Source organism: Physcomitrium patens, chromosome 9 (genome assembly GCF_059467195.1).
Source record: "Physcomitrium patens ecotype Gransden chromosome 9, ASM5946719v1, whole genome shotgun sequence".
Taxonomy (NCBI): domain Eukaryota; kingdom Viridiplantae; phylum Streptophyta; class Bryopsida; order Funariales; family Funariaceae; genus Physcomitrium; species Physcomitrium patens.
In genome coordinates, this window is record NC_143418.1 from 2,485,509 (window position 1) to 2,503,008 (window position 17,500).

A 17,500-nucleotide genomic window follows, 5' to 3' on the forward strand; every position below is an offset into this window, starting at 1 on the left:
AATCCATTCTCACATTCCAGACCAACACCTGGCGACACCGACCATTGCACGAACTCCAGTTGTCACTCCCCATCAAATCGATTACCATGTCCAACCCGACATGTAAAATGATGTACTGAAACCTTCCTTCCAAACCATGATTTATACACGACATATGTCACCACTGTTCAGTTCATCACCCGCCTAATCCAATCTAATCCTGTTTATGTAACTCGCAGCCTACGACTTGTGCAACTTATGCTCTTCTCGCACTCCAGATTACAACTCGTGGTCCAACTTCCCACTCCCTCGACCCTTCACGTCCCCTCGCAACCCACCGCCAACACAGTCCGTCCACTTCCCATCGCATCTACGTCCTTCCTCCCTGGCCAAATCAACTCGTCGCTGGGTCATCAATCATCACTCCTCTTCAAGCACAGCTCCTCCCGGACGCCCTGAAGCATTCATGATTCCCAACCTCAAGCCATGCTCTCCCACTCCCATTTCCCTGCTCAATTCAACCCCACGCTCACCCCTCCTGCTATGCCCGCCTCACAACAGAACGTGCAGCTGTTGACCTGCGCCTCTCCCGATCTGCGTCAGTGCGGTTTGCAATGCCATTTGGACTTGCTCCGCTAAAACTCGAAGACGTCCTCGACCCTCTCCGGGCGCCGCCTGAACCGCACGCATTACCCCCTCTTTGCACCTCTCCCATTCCTCCGCCCGGGCCCAGCAAGATCGGCCCCCATGGCTTCCGTCCATACTCGACAACGAGATCCGATTCGCCCCTTCCCCGTACGCGTACGCTAACCGCAAAGCCACTGACTGCGGCAACCACCCTGCTCCGCCCGCCACGTTCAACTGTGGTAGCGACGAGGCGTCAAATGTGAACGTCAGCGTGAACTCCACCGTGTTCCGATGGTGGTTGTGCGTGATGCTGCTTCTACCCTGCGACCCACCACCCACGCCCGACTCATCTTGCTGTGAATTGCCCTTTTCTACTCCTCCTCCACCACCGCCTTGTGATTCCAGGCTAAGCTCCACTTGTGGACGAGGGGACGCCCCTTGACCACTCACATCCCCGCCAGGCCCTCCATTTGCCTGCACACAATGACCACCAAAAATCCATGACAACTCGTAAATCACCATTTCCACTCGCTCCACAAACCGCGACTTCGCCACGCGGCTTTCGACCACGTCATGACCGACCAACCATCAAACCACCACTACTCGACCGGCACGATTCACACCAACACCTCTCCACACATTCCTATCACCAACATACAAGTACAGTCAAGGAACCGTACTCTGGTCGTCGCAACCTTCCACTGAATCAGGATTAGGAACTCCCGCAGCACGGGTACCGGTAGCGTCAACATCGTCACAAACGACGCTAACCGAGACGCATCGTATGGCTCTGACGCCACACTCCGCGCAAAAAAGTCCCCTATGTCTTGCATTTCTCCCAGTGACAGCTCCACTGCCAAGTTCATCACAGGTGCCGCTTGCTGGTGCGCCGCGGCTGCTTGCTGTTGTTGTTTGTAACGGTTCACATTGATGGCCTGCAAAAACAGCTGCTGCCGATGCATGCTCACAGCGAAAACGCACCCCCTACATCCAACACATTTTTCCATCAACGATAACGCTTGCACGCATTCCTCTCAAACTCGCCTTCGCCACGACAACCCCACATCCTTGTCCACCACCGCGTTCCACCAACATCACAACCTCCCGGCCCTCTCACATCCACTCCACACTGCTCCTATGTTTCCAATCACCAAACTCAATTACTGCTGCATACGACAACGTCAATGCACCTTTCCGCCTACTTTTTCACACAATCCCCCGACTTCCCCCATCTACACCCTCCCCGACACTCCTGCTCCGTCCTCGTGCACTCCTCTCATCTCCACAACACAAAATGACGCACCCCGCCCTACCTGATGAAGAACCTCAAAGCCGGTTGCTCTGGATCGTGATTCAGCAGCGCACCCTCGTTCTGGTTCAGCGTCGATGCCAGCACCTCCCTCAGGATGCCTGGGAACTGTGCGAACAACCACAGTCCGCCTAGGTACCGCAGCGTTCCTCGCAGTACCTTCTTCAGGGCTGCCAGTGGTACCCATGCACCTCCATAACCGCCATCGTCGCCCATCCCGACCAGGGCTGGATTCAACTCCGCGCGAATCGATATCGCACCTCCCACCCCTGACCCCGTCGCTAAGCTTCTGCTGCCTCCGCCCAACCCCGAGCCCCCCTGCATCGCCGCGATCGTGCTCCCCACGCTGTTCCCTGCACGCCCCACTCCACCTCCCGCCTGCCGAGCCCCGCTGTTCGCCCCAGTGCTGGGAGAGCTCGACCCTATCGCCCCTCCCCCAACGCTGTCTACGCTGCTGCTCATCCCCAACGTCACGTGCTCCACCACGAACGTCCGAAACTGCGGGCACGGCAACGACCCCCCGCCCCCCTTGCCTCCGCTCCGAGGAGGCGGCGCCGGCTGCAGCCACACCTGGTCACCGGCGAAGCACCGCATGTCGATTGCAAAATCTCGCCGGTACACGATCCGTATCCAGTACGCCGACCGCAGCAGCACCGACACGTCCGTCGGCAATAGCGTGCTCGGAACCAAACCCGGCCCAGGATTTCTCCCGCTGTTCGAAGGCATCCCTCCCTGAGGAGTCCCCGGACCTCCGTTGCTGTTCATCCCGTAGTTCACGCTCCCATTCGCGCCCGCCCCTTGCCCCTGCCCCTGCCCTGCACCGCCGCTACCGTACAAACTCATCCCAGACCCCGCTGAGCTGGCCCCGGCCCTCGCCGCCATGCCTGTGCCTGGGCTCGGTGAGGAAGGCCGATGACTTGACCCGGAAGCTGGCGCAGCCATCCTCGCGGGCCGAATCGCTGCAGCCAGTGCGTGCAAAGGCCCTGCTGTCACCTGGATAGCATCCAACAAAAGCTCTACCTCTCCACCATTGATGTAATCCTCCAAAAACTGCACACGTCCAACCACGCGTTATGCTTTGCTGTGCCCCACAATCCCCCGCATCAACAACCAAATCTTCCTTGGGCCCCAAACAGCAAATGTCCAAACCCAGCATCGGAAAATCACAACAGCAGCAAGGGACTTTCAAAGGGAATGAGGGCCAGTTATATCAACTGGTAGGGGAGTAACCATCCTCATCTGCCTATGTGCACTCCACAACTTTCTTCCAGCTAGAGAAAACCCTTTCGTCCGTAACTGCATCAAAGTATGATGCGAATAAACTACCATAATTTCCAATGAATCCAAGCCATCAATGAAATCACTGCCATCAACATTGTATCTTGCCTCGCTCTACCAGCACGCACTTTCACATTCTGCGCTTCACTGCACCTCGCCTACTTTGCTACCAACCTCCAATCGCAAATTCCAGCTCAGGTCGTACCTTCGTGTGTGGCCACAGCTGCTCGGGTGAGTGCACGGTGCAACCCCGACGGCTCGTTCCCCACTCCACAACAAACCGGGCCATGATGCCTGGCGTCGTACCTACGTACGTGAATGACACGCTCGTCAGCCCTACCGCCTCCACCCTGAACGCCCGCCGCATTACCTCCCACTTCTTCTCCTCCGCTTCACCTGTGTCTCCCACGCTCCCACTCCTGCCCTGAGACCTGCCCCCCTGCTCGCTCCCTCGCTTCTTCTCCTCTTCACTGCTTCCCAACAGCTTCCGAATCCTTAAAGCAAACGCCCGCGCCCGCCATATCCGTTCCAGATCCTTCACCAGTTTTGTCACGCTGTCGTCTAGCACCGTCGAGTACTTCAGAACCAACCCCTCCTGCGTGCACTTCATGTGAGAATCATCCTGCGGCGGACTCGCAAACTGTTCTCCCGTCCCACCCACCCCTTCTTTTTGCTTCTGCAGTTTCCACAGCCCGCTGAAATACGCGTCCTGAACCTTCACGTCCCATCCTTCGCTCCCGGGCTTGCCTAGGCACAAGCCCATCTGCTGCCACCCATACGAACCCTCACTTCTGCTCGGTCTCGTCCTTGGATCTCCGCTCGGCACGGTGTCTGGAAGCCTGAACCGCAGAACCGTCGACGGCTCCCGCAGCCCAACCTCGTTCACGTACGATATCCCTTGCGCATCCATCTGCCGAGTCAACCGGGCATGCTTTATACACAACCTACACCGCTCTTCCACTTGCTGGAAAACCGCCCGGTAAGCACCCGCAGAAGCCTTCCCCTGGTTGGCTGCTCGAACAACGTGCCCATAAGACTGGCCCAAAACCGACTGAGACACAGCCGTGCTGCCAACACCCACATGAGACGCTGCCTGGTACGCTGGAACTGGGACCATCTCAAGCCCCGTCCTCTGCCGTTTCCCTCTCTGCCCGCCCGTTGCCAACGCCTGTACCGACGACATCGAGTTAAACAGATCTGTGATCGACCGCTTCTGTTTGCTTTTCTGCGCTGGTGACTTGTCGGACCCACCTGCAATCACCGCGGTGGACGATGCATCTGTGAGACCTCTCACCACTTCCTCCAACCACACTTGCAACATACACCCCAATCAAACATCCGCACCGCCATCACTCCATGCACACCCACGACACACGACCTCGCCTATCTCGCATTCCCGCTATATCAACCACAATCCCTCCCAACACAATCCGAACCCGATCTCATACTCTGCTCAATATCCACTTCACTCTGATTCCCCTCAACCATCTCGACATTGCCTCATGCGCGACAACCCCTACCCCTCCTTCTCTTCACCCGCTGTCGAAACCCAACAAATCAAACGCGGCGCACATTACCCATGACCAACCCACCACACACATCACACTCTCCTCGCTCTCTCCTCTGCACATCCTGCTCTGCTTCCCTCCATCCAACAATCCCAATCCAACGCATCACAACACGCCCCTCCAAAACCTACCCAACTCTCGCAATGCACAGTACCTCCTAGCCTTCCTTGCTGCTCAACATCCTGGCCCGGACACCCCGAATCTGTCATGTACGGACCCGACGGAGACATCGTCGACTTCCATCCAGGCGAACTCGCCTGTAACAGTCCCGATGCTCGCACAAGCTGTGAACCAGATGGAGACCCCGCTTTCCCGATCAAAGGTCTAGAGGTCGGAGATCCTATTCCACCCCTTGCTTGAGGAACGTGCCTGCCCTGCCGCGACGGCGAGTCCGTCGTTGCAAACGAACCGGAGGTCTTCGAAGATATCGAGTCGATCAACTTCGTGATGTGCTCGTCGTCCAACTCGATAGGCGACGTCGCATTATCCCCCACCGCTACAGGCGATCTCGTACTCCCTGGCTCCTGCTCGCTCGCACTCTGCAGAGGCGACTTTCGAAGCGACATCTGGTTCCGGACGTCCATCGGACTCCGCAGCGGGCTCACCCCTGTCATGTTGTGGGGTGACGCACCGTTCACCATCCCTGCTCGACCCAGCCTGTGGCTCCCATCTCCAAAAGCAGGACTTCCTCCCAACGACTTCCCCTGGTGATACCCGCCGCTCGCCATCGAAGGGCTCACCATGATCGGCCCCGCGTTCACGCCGTATCCAACATTCCCGTGTTGCAACGGAGAACCTGCATGCTGCATTGGCGACCCCCCCTGCAGGTTCGACGGAGAATGCACCGCCAACATGTTCCCCTTGTGACTCGCTCCGCCCCCTCCGTAGTACTGATCCAACCCTGACTGTCCGCCATCCAGTCCCAATCCACCCCCTCTGATCGGACCTTTCGGCACAGGAGGGATGCCCAACTTACTGTATCCTTCCTCCACTCTCTTCACCACCATGCTGCCATAACCCTCCCTGCCCTCGCTCCCGCTCTGCTCCAGCAGGCTAAACCCAGTATCGTCGCGCAGGATTGACATCGCTTCGATGTCGATTCTCATCCACCGACTAATGTTGAACGCGCTCGATGCCAGGCTTGCTTGTCCCGACGATGACTGCGACTCAGCTTCTAGCAGGGTGAACAGAGGCGTAAAGTTCGCGTCCAGTTGCACACACAGAAAAAATGACTCGTCACAATCCGGAAACCCCATTATCAGCACGTCGCCTCCGTGGGCACTTTCAAGTTTTGGCCCCTCCTTGGTCATTTTCACAGATGACGCACCTCTCTCATACAGCAGTCGGCACAACCCACCATCCGCGGGCAGTTTCACAGATGATGCACCTCTCTCATACAGCTGCCAACACCACCAACCATCAGATCACGACAATCAACCTTTCCTGTACCCTCCACCAATCCACTCCACCCAATCATCTGCGTCACCAACTAACACAACACTCCTCTATCACGTATGCACAACCCCGACCCCGCATGTCTTCCACGGACTGCACCGTATCACCGCTCTTCCCTCCGACTCACGCACACCCCAAACCTCTTCCCTCAACATCATCTCTCGCCTTCGCTACTCTCCTTCAGATGCCAACCACTCACCTTTAGGTTCAACGACTTCCCTATCAGCCCAAAGTAGTGCACCAGACATTTCGCGCGCAACTTCATGAAGATATCCAGAGCCTGCACACTCCCCAGGTTCAGCGCATCTTCCATTTCCTTCACCATCGGTGCGGCAAGCACCGTGCTTGGACAGCGCAGCAAGAACCGCCCATTCCTGTCAAATTCATCGCCACTCCGTCAGCAGACCGTGCACGTTCCACCATCTACTCCGACCCACCGTTTACTCCTGTTAGCTTTCAAGATTCCCCTACATCTGGCCTAGTTTGTAGCATGCTATGTTACCTCAGCTTGTGTGACTGCCATCAGTCCCACAAAATTCGCCAAACTTCACAAACACCCTCACCATGTCACACAATCTCTCCCCCCCCCCCCCCCCCCCCACAACGTCACGTCCCGCTCAGACTGCACTCACCATGACCCTCCCATTTCATCGTCTCCACAATGTCTCAAACGTGCCACTACACTGACGCCTACAACCAATTTTCCATGCAACCTCCATTTGCTACCGTACGCAGCCACAACCCCGTTCCGTGCACTAACAAACCACGACATCCTTACTGCGTTCCATATTACTGGTTCTGTACTGGATCGCACCCCGCCATCACAACCACACACCCCGACCGGACCTCCAAACCACGACCAAACTGCATCGGCCAATACCTGATGCTGATTCCCAGCGCCATGTGCGACACCCCGAACGCACGAACGCACAGAACTTCCTCCCCAGCCTCCTCCACGTTTTCCTCTTCACCACTCGCCTGCAAATACATCCCAAACTACACCATCATTCACAACCACGTACCGCACCAACCACTCTTCCGCCTTTCCGGGTGTCCACCACGAGTGAACATCCACAACCAGGCTTTCGCCATCGTAACAACGCTACGGCGTCTGCCCAAGCACGTCCCCCCTCACCAAATGACACTCCACGCTGCAAACTCCCTTAAACCGTGTCCTGTTCAGCTCTAACCGACAACCTGGTCGGGACGACCAAACTCGTGGACAACCCACTCAACCACTCCACAACCTGCACTTTCCCCTTCATAGATCCACACTGACCACATGTCCAAACCACAAAACCCCTCACCAACTACTCTTCCTGCAACTCAACCACACCTCGCTCGAGCTTTCCAGTTCGTCCGGTATCGAACGCCTCAAAACCACGTCGTTGTCGGATTGCCACAAATGCACGCCCCCTTTCAGACCTCGCTGAACCTCCAGCAGTCGTGTGTGTACGCTGCACGCGATAGCCCGCAGCAGCAGCTTCTCCACATTGATGCAGCTCGAATCCACCGCAAACTCCGCCTCCATGCCCGTCGCGGAGTCCATCACGGCCGGCGAATGTGAGCACCTTATCTGCTGATCTGCACCGTGCTCGATTCTCAGGCTCGGAAGGACCTCCCCCCTCTGTGTTTCCAACCAATACATGATCTTCAGACCTGGAGACCCTCTGACTTTTGCTGCACTTCCCGACTCCACGTCCAACTCTCCAACACCACCCGTCCCTTGTCCTGCACTTGCCTGCCCCGCAGCTGCGCCACTCCCACCACCCGTATCCGACAACTTCTCGTACTTGATTGCGTCTCGCCATCTGCCAACCAACAACGCTTTGATCTGCCGGAACAGGGTGTCCATCACCAGAGCAGTGCAAAACTGGTGCAGGATGGAATACATCAGCCCTAGCGGGTCCTCAGACGCAGCCATGCGTCGCTCCAACTCATCGCCCAGGAAGTACGCTTGAGGATCCGTGAACTGTGTCGGCCCCGACGGCTCCCCCACCAGAATGTCTATCTTCAGAACCCTCCAGTACGATAGGTGACCACGATATCCCAGCGTCAGGTGAGCTTCGAACTCGCCCGCCACCTTGAATATCACCCGCCCACCCGTCACCTTGATGTCCGTGATCTGTTTTGGCAGTTCGATGTCCAGCAGCCGGGTCCGAAGAACACTGTTCAGTTTCTTCACGGCGCCCTCTCTCTCCTCTCCGATCAGCACAGGTTGCATTCCCAAATCCTCTATGCATTTCGGCAGCCTGTTGTACGTTCTAGCCAGCAAAATCTCCGTTGCAGAAGGTATGTCATACACCGGCGCACGCGCTTGCTGCAATGTTTCATGCAAATAGAACAGAAAGTCCGCTGCTTGGGTGAAGCTCATGTCGTGGTTGGACAGCGTACCAGACAGCTGCTGACACCGCTCCACCAAAGGAATCTGCACAACATCACAAACCCAACCCGTTATTACTACCCACGCGATAACACAACGCCCCCCGCCATCCAGTCCAAAAAATTATCCACTACATCCACAATTCTTCCACCACGCCTCACGGAGAGTTCTTCCACCATCGTCCATACCATTCCGCATACTCACACCCACACTGCCCGCTCACTGCTTCCCAGCCGCTACAAACATCCCCTGACTCAACGACGCAGACAACAAACTGGAGGATTAGCGGACCAGGCGCTTCACACTGCCACGCCCGACTTGCTGTCAGCACATTGGCGACATCATCCATGGGATACAATCCAGTGCATGAGTTCTCCATAATTGTCATGTCCCGCCATCTTGCACAGCACAGTGCCGCTCGCATCTGTGCACGAATCCGGTCATCTTACAGCGGCCATGATTGCCGGCTTTCATGACCTATCACGAAACATACCCTCACGAGTTCATGCACACCGCATGCCTCGCTGCTTCTTACTTGGACAATCAAAACGCGAAACGTGCAGGAGGCTCCTCGACCATTTCCCAATGCTCACCACCGATTCCCAAAGACCTGGACCAACGTGATAGTACGCAGGAATTGCAGGTGCCATGCATTTACCTGGCGACACCATTTCGTAAGAGCCGCAATGCGCAGCAGGCGCTGTCGCGTTTTGACGATGTACTTCAGGAGCCCGATCTTCTTCTCCGTGTCGGACAGCTCGGGAGCAGTCTCAGTCAGCTCCTTCAGCCCGGAAACGGATGCTTCTGCGGCTTTTCGCACCAGCACGGAGAAGTCCACAGACCCCAGGGGCGCTGCCTCCGCCATGGCACTTCCCTTTTTCTTCCCTGTTCACGAGTATCCACCTCCTCCAACCCTAAATCCACACCATTTCTCCCCGCCCTTTCCAATCCGTCCCACGCAACCCCAAAACCAGCGCTCTCAATTCCGGCTGCACCACGCACCCCGACCGCCTCTGCACTTCAAAAAAACCTTCCAATCGCCAAGATCCAGCATCTAGGCCCTTTCCCACCCCTCCCTACCTACTGCTCGCCACAAACCATATGTACCAAAACACCTTAAAATTCTTGGCCTCCTCAACCAAGCCAGCTGCCATGCACGCCCACTCCACGGCCGAGAAACCAATTCCAGTCCGCACACTTCTGTCGCCGAGGAGCATAGGCGCAACCAGCTTCAGGCGAACCGGAATCGCCCGTCAAACCAACAATCCACACATCCGATGCTCCACAAATCTCCCGCATCCCCGCGAACCCTAAATCCGCTCCACACTGCCTCCAGAATCCATCTCCACACTCACTAACAACACTCCAATTCATGTGCACTACAACCTTGGACCCACACATCCGCTCAAAATCCAGACAGCATCAGCACTTGCAGCAATCATTCACAGCGCCCTTAAGAAGTCGAACCTCGTCGGAGACGAATTTCCGAGCATTGATAGCATCGTGTGTCCGAGTGCGTGCGGGTTCACCTGGACCGCAGAAGCTGGAAAGATGTACAAGAATACGGCGGGAGAGTGGCGATGCCGGAACTGGGCGTCGCAAATAGTCAAAGCCTGAGGGGGAGGAGGCAAAGAACTTAAATATTTCGTAGGCTGGCGGACCCTGGTGCCGGTGTCCGGCGCTGCGCTGCATGTGCAAGCAGACGAAAGCACTCTGTAATCCTGCCCTTTGCAGCGAATCCTTTTTGGTCAGGGTGGAGTTTTGGGGAGGGCGGGCGGGCCTTGCCACTCACGGCGCGTCGAATTCCTAGAAACCCGTGCGGGGCGTCCCTGGTCCCGCTCCGCGGCAAGCCGCCTTACGAGGCTTGCTGGTGAGGGCAAGCCGCGCGGTATGCGGCTTGCTCATGCGGGCAGGCCACCAAGTTACCCAACTGTTCGGGTTCGTTCATGTCGGTGCAGTCGTCTGAGTAGGTTTGTTCGCATCCTCATGTCAACGCCTCCTTCTTTTTCCTCAACCCGTTCAATATTTTTATGGGCACTTCATCCTCTACGCCAATGGTCGTTGTTCATGCCAAATTTTGGGCTAACAATTTGATGCAGTCGCTTCGATTACTGGCACTTCAAGTTTCGCTACTTGTGGACGTTGCAAAATTGGTTTCTTATTTTGTGATTTAGTGTGTTGGGGTTCTTTTGCTATGTAAAATTTTGAGAAACTTCTCAATTTATTAACCAGAGCATGACTACTTGTTCATTTGGCCATTAAGTAATTTAGTCATGTTAATATTTTTTGTTTGGTGTTTTATTAATGTATTCTAATTGTATTGTAGTAATTGAGATTTGCTTTTATAAACCACTCATAGTGGCTTCTTCTTCTTTTTATAATATTCAAAAACACATTTGATCTTATTTCAACTTTATAAAATTTAATTTGATGTTTTAAAGTTAAAAATCTATCAAATACATATAGGAATATATTTATATACTAGAAATTGAAATTGAAATCAAAGTCGAATTTGCTATATCTTTCAAAATAAGAACTTGTAGAATAAGTTATTTATGCCATAATAATCTTAAAAATTAAAAATAGAGAGGTGGATAAAGTTAAAATTAAAAATTAAGGATGTATTAAAACCAAAGATATCCATATAACATCGTATCTTAAATCTTAAATCTCTACTTAAGCTATTTATATCTTATAAAAGAAAAAACACAAAAAATATTTAGACCTTATAGTAGAAATTGTAGGATTAAAAAATAAAAAATAGAATATATCATCTTGAAACCAAAAAAATAAAATAATACAAAATAAAATTAAAATATCTTGGTAAACCTTTTTGATTAAAAGACTAAATTCCTAAACCATTAAATTTTAAATCCAAAATGATTGAATCTTAAATCTTAAAGTCAATAAATAATCAACAAACAAAAAATACCAAATTTATTACAAACATGTAACAAGAAGATTTTAAGAATATTATTAGAATATTCTATTAGATTCTATAAGATTTCAATAGATCCAAAAAAAGATTTTTAGAATATTCTAATATATTCTAAAAAATTCTATGAAAATTAAAGAAGTTGTCTAAGAAGCTTTCTAAGATTGTTTTATCTTTAAGTAATATGTGAACTTTTTGAAAAGCTTCTTAAGATTGCTTCATCTTTAAGCAACATGAAAACTTCTTAAAAAGCTTCCTAATACCTAGTATATATTGGAGTCGAGGTTGAAGAGATCTTCAATCTAGACAATACATCTCTTGGAGCTCTAGCTCACCTCTCTTAGTGCTGATCTTATATTCATCTAGTTTAATCAAGTTCTTGTTAGCTTTCTTCTTGAAACTCTTCCATTCAACTTCTTATTTGGTCTATTGTATAATATATCTATGACAATTTTTTGAGACTATCCTCTTATCAATATTAGAACTTAATCTTTCTTAATAGAGATTAGATTATCTTTCTGCTTGAAGGCATCTAAGTACTTTAGAAGTTGTGAAGCACCCTCTTCTAAACTATTTAGAAATTTCCTTTTTTTCTTTTAGGATAGGTGGAAGTGAAGATGTTAATACAATTGAGTCTCTTGAGTCTAAGTTAGATACTATTAAGAACACACTAAATACTTTAGCTCATAAAACTCCTAAAATTGAAGAATTTTTTGCAAGATTTCATGGTGATGCAAGACTTGGAGTAGGTCAGCCTATGTTGCAATTACTTTCTCAAGCTTTTACATCAAAGGGAGCAGTGGCACTTGTACCTCAATGAAAAAATTTACCTATTCAATAATATAAATAGCCTTAGATTAATCTTCTAAAAAAGTTTGATGGCATAGGCTTGAAGTTCGAAGGATTTGTTAACCAAATTCAATTGGTTACTTTTCTACAACTTGAGCACTATTCAACAAAGAAATTGCAAGTTAGTTTAGTTGGAACCTTGCTCATAGGACAAGCCTTATCTTGATTTTCTCTTTTATTTGAAAAGAAATCTCTATTCTTGAGTAACTTTGAAGTTTTTTTTAGAAGAATTTGCAAAGACATTTGAAAAATATAACAAGGTTCAATGGATAATAACAAAGATTTGCTTATTACATCAAAGATCACATTCTACATTAGTTTATGCATTTGATTTTAAATAATTGGCTTGTGATATCAATTGGAATGAATAGGCTCTTATGAGCCAATTCTATTGGAGACTAAAAGATAATATGAAAAACCTATTATTATCATTACTTAATCATCAAACACTCAATGAAGCTATCAATCAAGCTGTGAAGTACAATAATCAATTATTTCAATGCCGCCAAGATCAACCCTTGTAGACTTTGACAAAGCAATGCATTAAAAAAATTACTCTTTTGCTTCAATAAATATATTACTTCTACTTTCTAGAATTGAAAATATGCAAATTAATACAATATAATCCAAACCATCTTTGTTATGTTTCTTTGAAATTAATTTATGACTTCTTTGTATTTCTTTTGTAATTTATTTTAAATTTATTTTAAATTATTTTAAATTATTTTAAATTTGAATAGGATTATTAAAGATTATTTAAATTTTATTTAAGATTCTATTAGACTTGATAGGATTATTATTGTATTTCTACTAACCTTCTATAATTAGATATTTGATGCATTCTTAAGAAAGTAAATATACAATATGACAATAAGATGTAGGATTATATGCCAAATTGATGAAATGTATATTCAATCAACCAAAAGTGGAATTTTTTGGATATATTCTATCTAATGAAGGCCTATTGATAGACCCAAAGAAAGTTTAAGTTATAACAAAGTATGCAATTCTAAAGATAGTATAGGATGTATAATATTTTATTAGATTTTTAAAATTTCTATTGGATATTTATTAAGAATTATTTCCAAGTTTTTGCTCCTCTTATTCAATTGACATTCATAGATAAATTGAAATGAAGACTTCAAGTACAAAGGGCTTTTTAAAATTTAAAGGCAACTTTTACTACAGTTTCAATCTTATTACATCCATATTTCACAAAGGCCTTCTATTTGGAAATTGATGCTTCAAATTTTGCATTAAGAGCTACACTATTACATATAAAAAATGATAGAAAGTTCCATCTAATTGTGTTCTATTCTAAAAAACTTTCAATTACAAAATTCAATTATAAAATTTACAATGAAAAACTTCTTGTGATTGTAGACTCTTTTCAAGAATGGCATCACTTGTTGGAAGGTGCTATACATCCTATGATTGTATATATAGATTACTAAAATTTAAAATATTTCATGTCAAATTGGATTTTAAATTACTACCAAGCTCGTAGGAATGTCATTATTTTATTTTGATTTTGTAATTATATATCAAAGAAGAAAGCAACAAGGACTATCATATGTTTTATCAAGGAGATCATATCTTGTTCCAAAGGCCATAGAAGTAGCATTTGATCAATAATATACTACTCTCATGAAGCCAATTTTTTTTTGTCTTTATGATGTTTCTATGGTTATACCTATTGATTCAAGTTTTTTTGAAGAAATTTGTGTGACATCAGCTAAAGACTTAATAATTTGTAATATCAAACAAAAAATTAAAGTTCTTCATAGATCTTTTCTATTTTAAATATCATTTATATATTCCAAAAAAATTGATGTAACTTTATATTCTTTAATCTCGTCATGATTTCTTAGTTGCAGGACATTTTGGATTTAACAAAATATTAGAGCTTATTTTTTGAGATTTTTAATGGCCTCAAATGTGGAAGACCTTGAAGGACTTTATCCTCTCATGTAACATGTGTTTAAGTTCTAAGAATTCTCAATATTATTTTTATAGACTTTTATAGCCTCTACCAATTTTGAAGTGACTAAGGTCTTCAGTATCAATGGATTTCATTATTAATCTGCCACCAACAACTATATTTGATATTATCTATGTTGTTGTGAATAAATTTAAAAATATGGTACATGTTAGATACATTAAAAGATAAAAATCCAATAGTTGAAGATCTTACAGAATATTTGTCATAATTCTAAAAAACTTTGAAGCTTTATTTACATGTAGCTTAAGATTCTTACAAAACATCTTCAAATGAATTTAGGAAAGAATCTCTTTCTTTTTAAGTTGAAGATAAAGTATGGTTTCTTTGATGAAATATTAAAATTAATTAGCCTTTTAATAAGTTGGACTACTAAAGATTGGAGCCATTTTGTATTCAAAAGCAAATCAATTTAATAGCTTATTGGTTGGAACTACTCACATCTATAAAGATACATCTAGTCTTTCATTTTTCTCTCTTAGAGGCTTATTCAAAATCAATTATTCTGGAAAGAATATGATCATTACTACCTTATATTAAAATAGATAATCATGTAAAATATGAGATGGAAAAGATCCTTGATTCTCAACAAAAAGAAGCAAATTAGAATATTTTGTTCATTGGCATGACAACAATATCAATGTGCTACAAAAAGTATAAGAGTTTCATCAAAAATATCCTCAAAAATCTAAACCTATTTCAAGATGACTTTTTTATGAAGCTAATTTTAGGATGTTATATATAACAAATAAAGAAAATATAAAATTAATATTCTTTATTGAACTTGGAATTAAAAGATAATGTGATGTTATAAACATCCAATAAGAAGATTTTAGGAATGATTTTAAAATATTCTATTAAATTTTAGAATATTCCAAAAGATTTTGAAAAAAAATTTAGAAGATTTTTAGAATATTTTTAAAAAATTAGTGAAGTTGTTTGAGAAGCTTTTTATGGTTGCTTCATCTTCAAGTAACATAGAAATTTCTTGAAAAGCTTCCTAATATCTAGTATATATTATAGTCGAGGCTATAGGGATTCTTAGTCTTGACAATACATCTCTTGGAGCTTTAGCCTACCTCTCTTAGTATTGATCTTGTACTCATCTTGTTTAATCAAGTTTTTGTTAGCTTTTCTTATTGAAACTCTTCTATTCAACTTCTTACTTAGTCTCCTATATAATATATCTATGATAAAATTAAATTTCTATATAAAAAATCTGAACTTTATAATTAGATTTATAAATCTCAAAAATAAAAATATAGGTCAAATAAAAATATACATTATTTTAACTATTTCCAAAGTCAATTCAAAATTGAAATAGTTAAAACTTAAATATTTACAAATCTACATACTTTTAAAATAATTCCTACATATATTTTGAATTGATAATACTTAAATGTATTTAGTAGTCTTTTCAAAACTTTCAAAAGATCTTATATGTTTAAAATAAAATCTCTAAAGTCTAAATTTAAATTGATCTATTCTATAAACTAAAAACTAATTGAGTAAGATATATATTGTTAAAATTTTAGAGCCCAAAATGAGACAATAGATCAAGTCAAAATTAAAAAATAATATAATAAAAAATTAAGCTCACATACATAATTTAAAATCTTAAAATCTAAATCTAAATATTTTAAATCTTAAATCCTCACCCACAAACCTCTAAAGCTAAATCCTAAATTTTAACTCTTTAAATTCTAAATCTAAATCCAAAAAAAAGAACTAGATTTAAAAGCATTAAAAATAGAAAGATATGTAAAATTAGAATTTAAAAAAATATATTATTAAAAAATAAATAGCTTTAATAACTTATTTAATTATATATATTTAAAAATCTAAAAATTTTAGATCATTCTAAATCCAATAATAAATTTTTAGATTCTAAAAATATAAGAATATATATATATATATATCTTTATTTCTTTATACTTCTTTGTTTTTTTATTATTTTTATTTTTTAATGATAAATTTTTTTATTTATATATAGAAGGTCTTTATATGCTTTAATTTTAATTATTATATTATTTTCATCTATAATTTTATTATCAATAAGATCTTATTTATATATATATATATATATATATATATATATATATATATATATATATATATTTATTATTTTCTTATTTTTCAAATTTATTTTTAATATAATTTTCTTCAAATAAAATACATAAATTTAAAATAACTCAATCAATATATATCACAAAAAAAACTAGGTTGAAAATAATTTTTGGCATTTCTATCCTTATATTCTATATTGTGTTAAAAGGCAATATAATTTGGAATCATTTCAACTACTTGTAGGAGCTCATGTCAATGTTTCAAATTCCAAAATCAATTATCTAATTTACTTGGATGTAGATGCACCTTCTTTTATGATTAAGACACATCATGCAAATAAAAAAAAGTAAAAGGTTAAGAATAATTCATTGATTAATGGCATGTGATTTTTAATTCAAATGGTGGTTAAAGTTTATGCTAATAATATTAATGAAGAAATAGAGGTAATAAAATAATATATCTTCTTTTATTCACAAAAAAGCCATAGTATGATGTTGATAAGGAATATTGATAGTTTGATATTAGTAAGCAATCAAGTATTTTTATTTTTTTTATAGCCATGTCACAATTCCTTCAAAATTTTCATGCAAAAATATGTCAAGTTAACTTTTTTGAAATAAATATGACTATAAAAGTTGAAAATTCTTTAATAAAATATTTATAAGATATTATATTGATGAATATGGAGCTATATTACACATGGATGTTGTTTATGGTAAAAATATATTTAACATTGTATTTGTACTAAAAAAAATAATATATATTTTTTAAAAGTCAACTAAGCTTAAATGCATACTTACAAATATACATAATAGCATGTATAAAAGATGTGTAATATTGAAAGATTTGAATCATTAAACTTTATACCATCAAATTTTTGGGCACATTAAACCATAAAGTTAAATTCACCTTTTAATCCAAATTATAAAATAACTTAAATTAAGCGTTGTTTGTGATCGATGATATGAAATAAAAATAATAAATAATAAGAAACAAAGAAGATTAATATATTATCAGTAAAAGAATTGCAATCAAGCAATCATATATTATA

The 17,500-nt window shown here is 43.7% G+C and overlaps 1 protein-coding gene across 2 annotated transcripts; it reads right to left on the reverse strand.

Moving 5' to 3' along the window:
• Positions 1-77: 77 nt before the first annotated feature.
• Positions 78-9,464, reverse strand: LOC112286655 (mediator of RNA polymerase II transcription subunit 14). 2 transcript variants are annotated; one of them, XM_024528751.3, is made up of 10 exons: positions 9,258-9,464; positions 7,553-8,644; positions 7,097-7,194; positions 6,416-6,590; positions 4,916-6,161; positions 3,399-4,444; positions 3,146-3,211; positions 1,920-2,965; positions 1,287-1,590; positions 78-1,080 (listed from the first exon to the last, which is right to left on the reverse strand). In XM_024528751.3, exons 1-10 carry the CDS (start codon positions 9,462-9,464, stop codon positions 532-534), a joined length of 5,829 nt encoding a protein of 1,942 aa, XP_024384519.1. In that variant the 3' UTR covers positions 78-531. The 2 variants fall into 2 exon arrangements, with proteins under 2 accessions (XP_024384519.1, XP_024384520.1); XM_024528752.3 differs by lacking the exon at positions 3,146-3,211.
• Positions 9,465-17,500: the final 8,036 nt, after the last annotated feature.

Coding starts and splice junctions, on each gene's coding strand:
- LOC112286655 (XM_024528751.3), bottom strand. CDS start 9,464: ATGGCGGAGGCAGCGCCCCTGGGGTCTGTGGACTTCTCCGTGCTGGTG. Junction 2,966..3,145: donor CACATAGGCAGATGAGGATG/GTTACTCCCCTA, acceptor GGACGTGTGCAG/TTTTTGGAGGATTACATCAA. Junction 1,081..1,286: donor GGAAGGTTGCGACGACCAGA/GTACGGTTCCTT, acceptor CATTGTGTGCAG/GCAAATGGAGGGCCTGGCGG.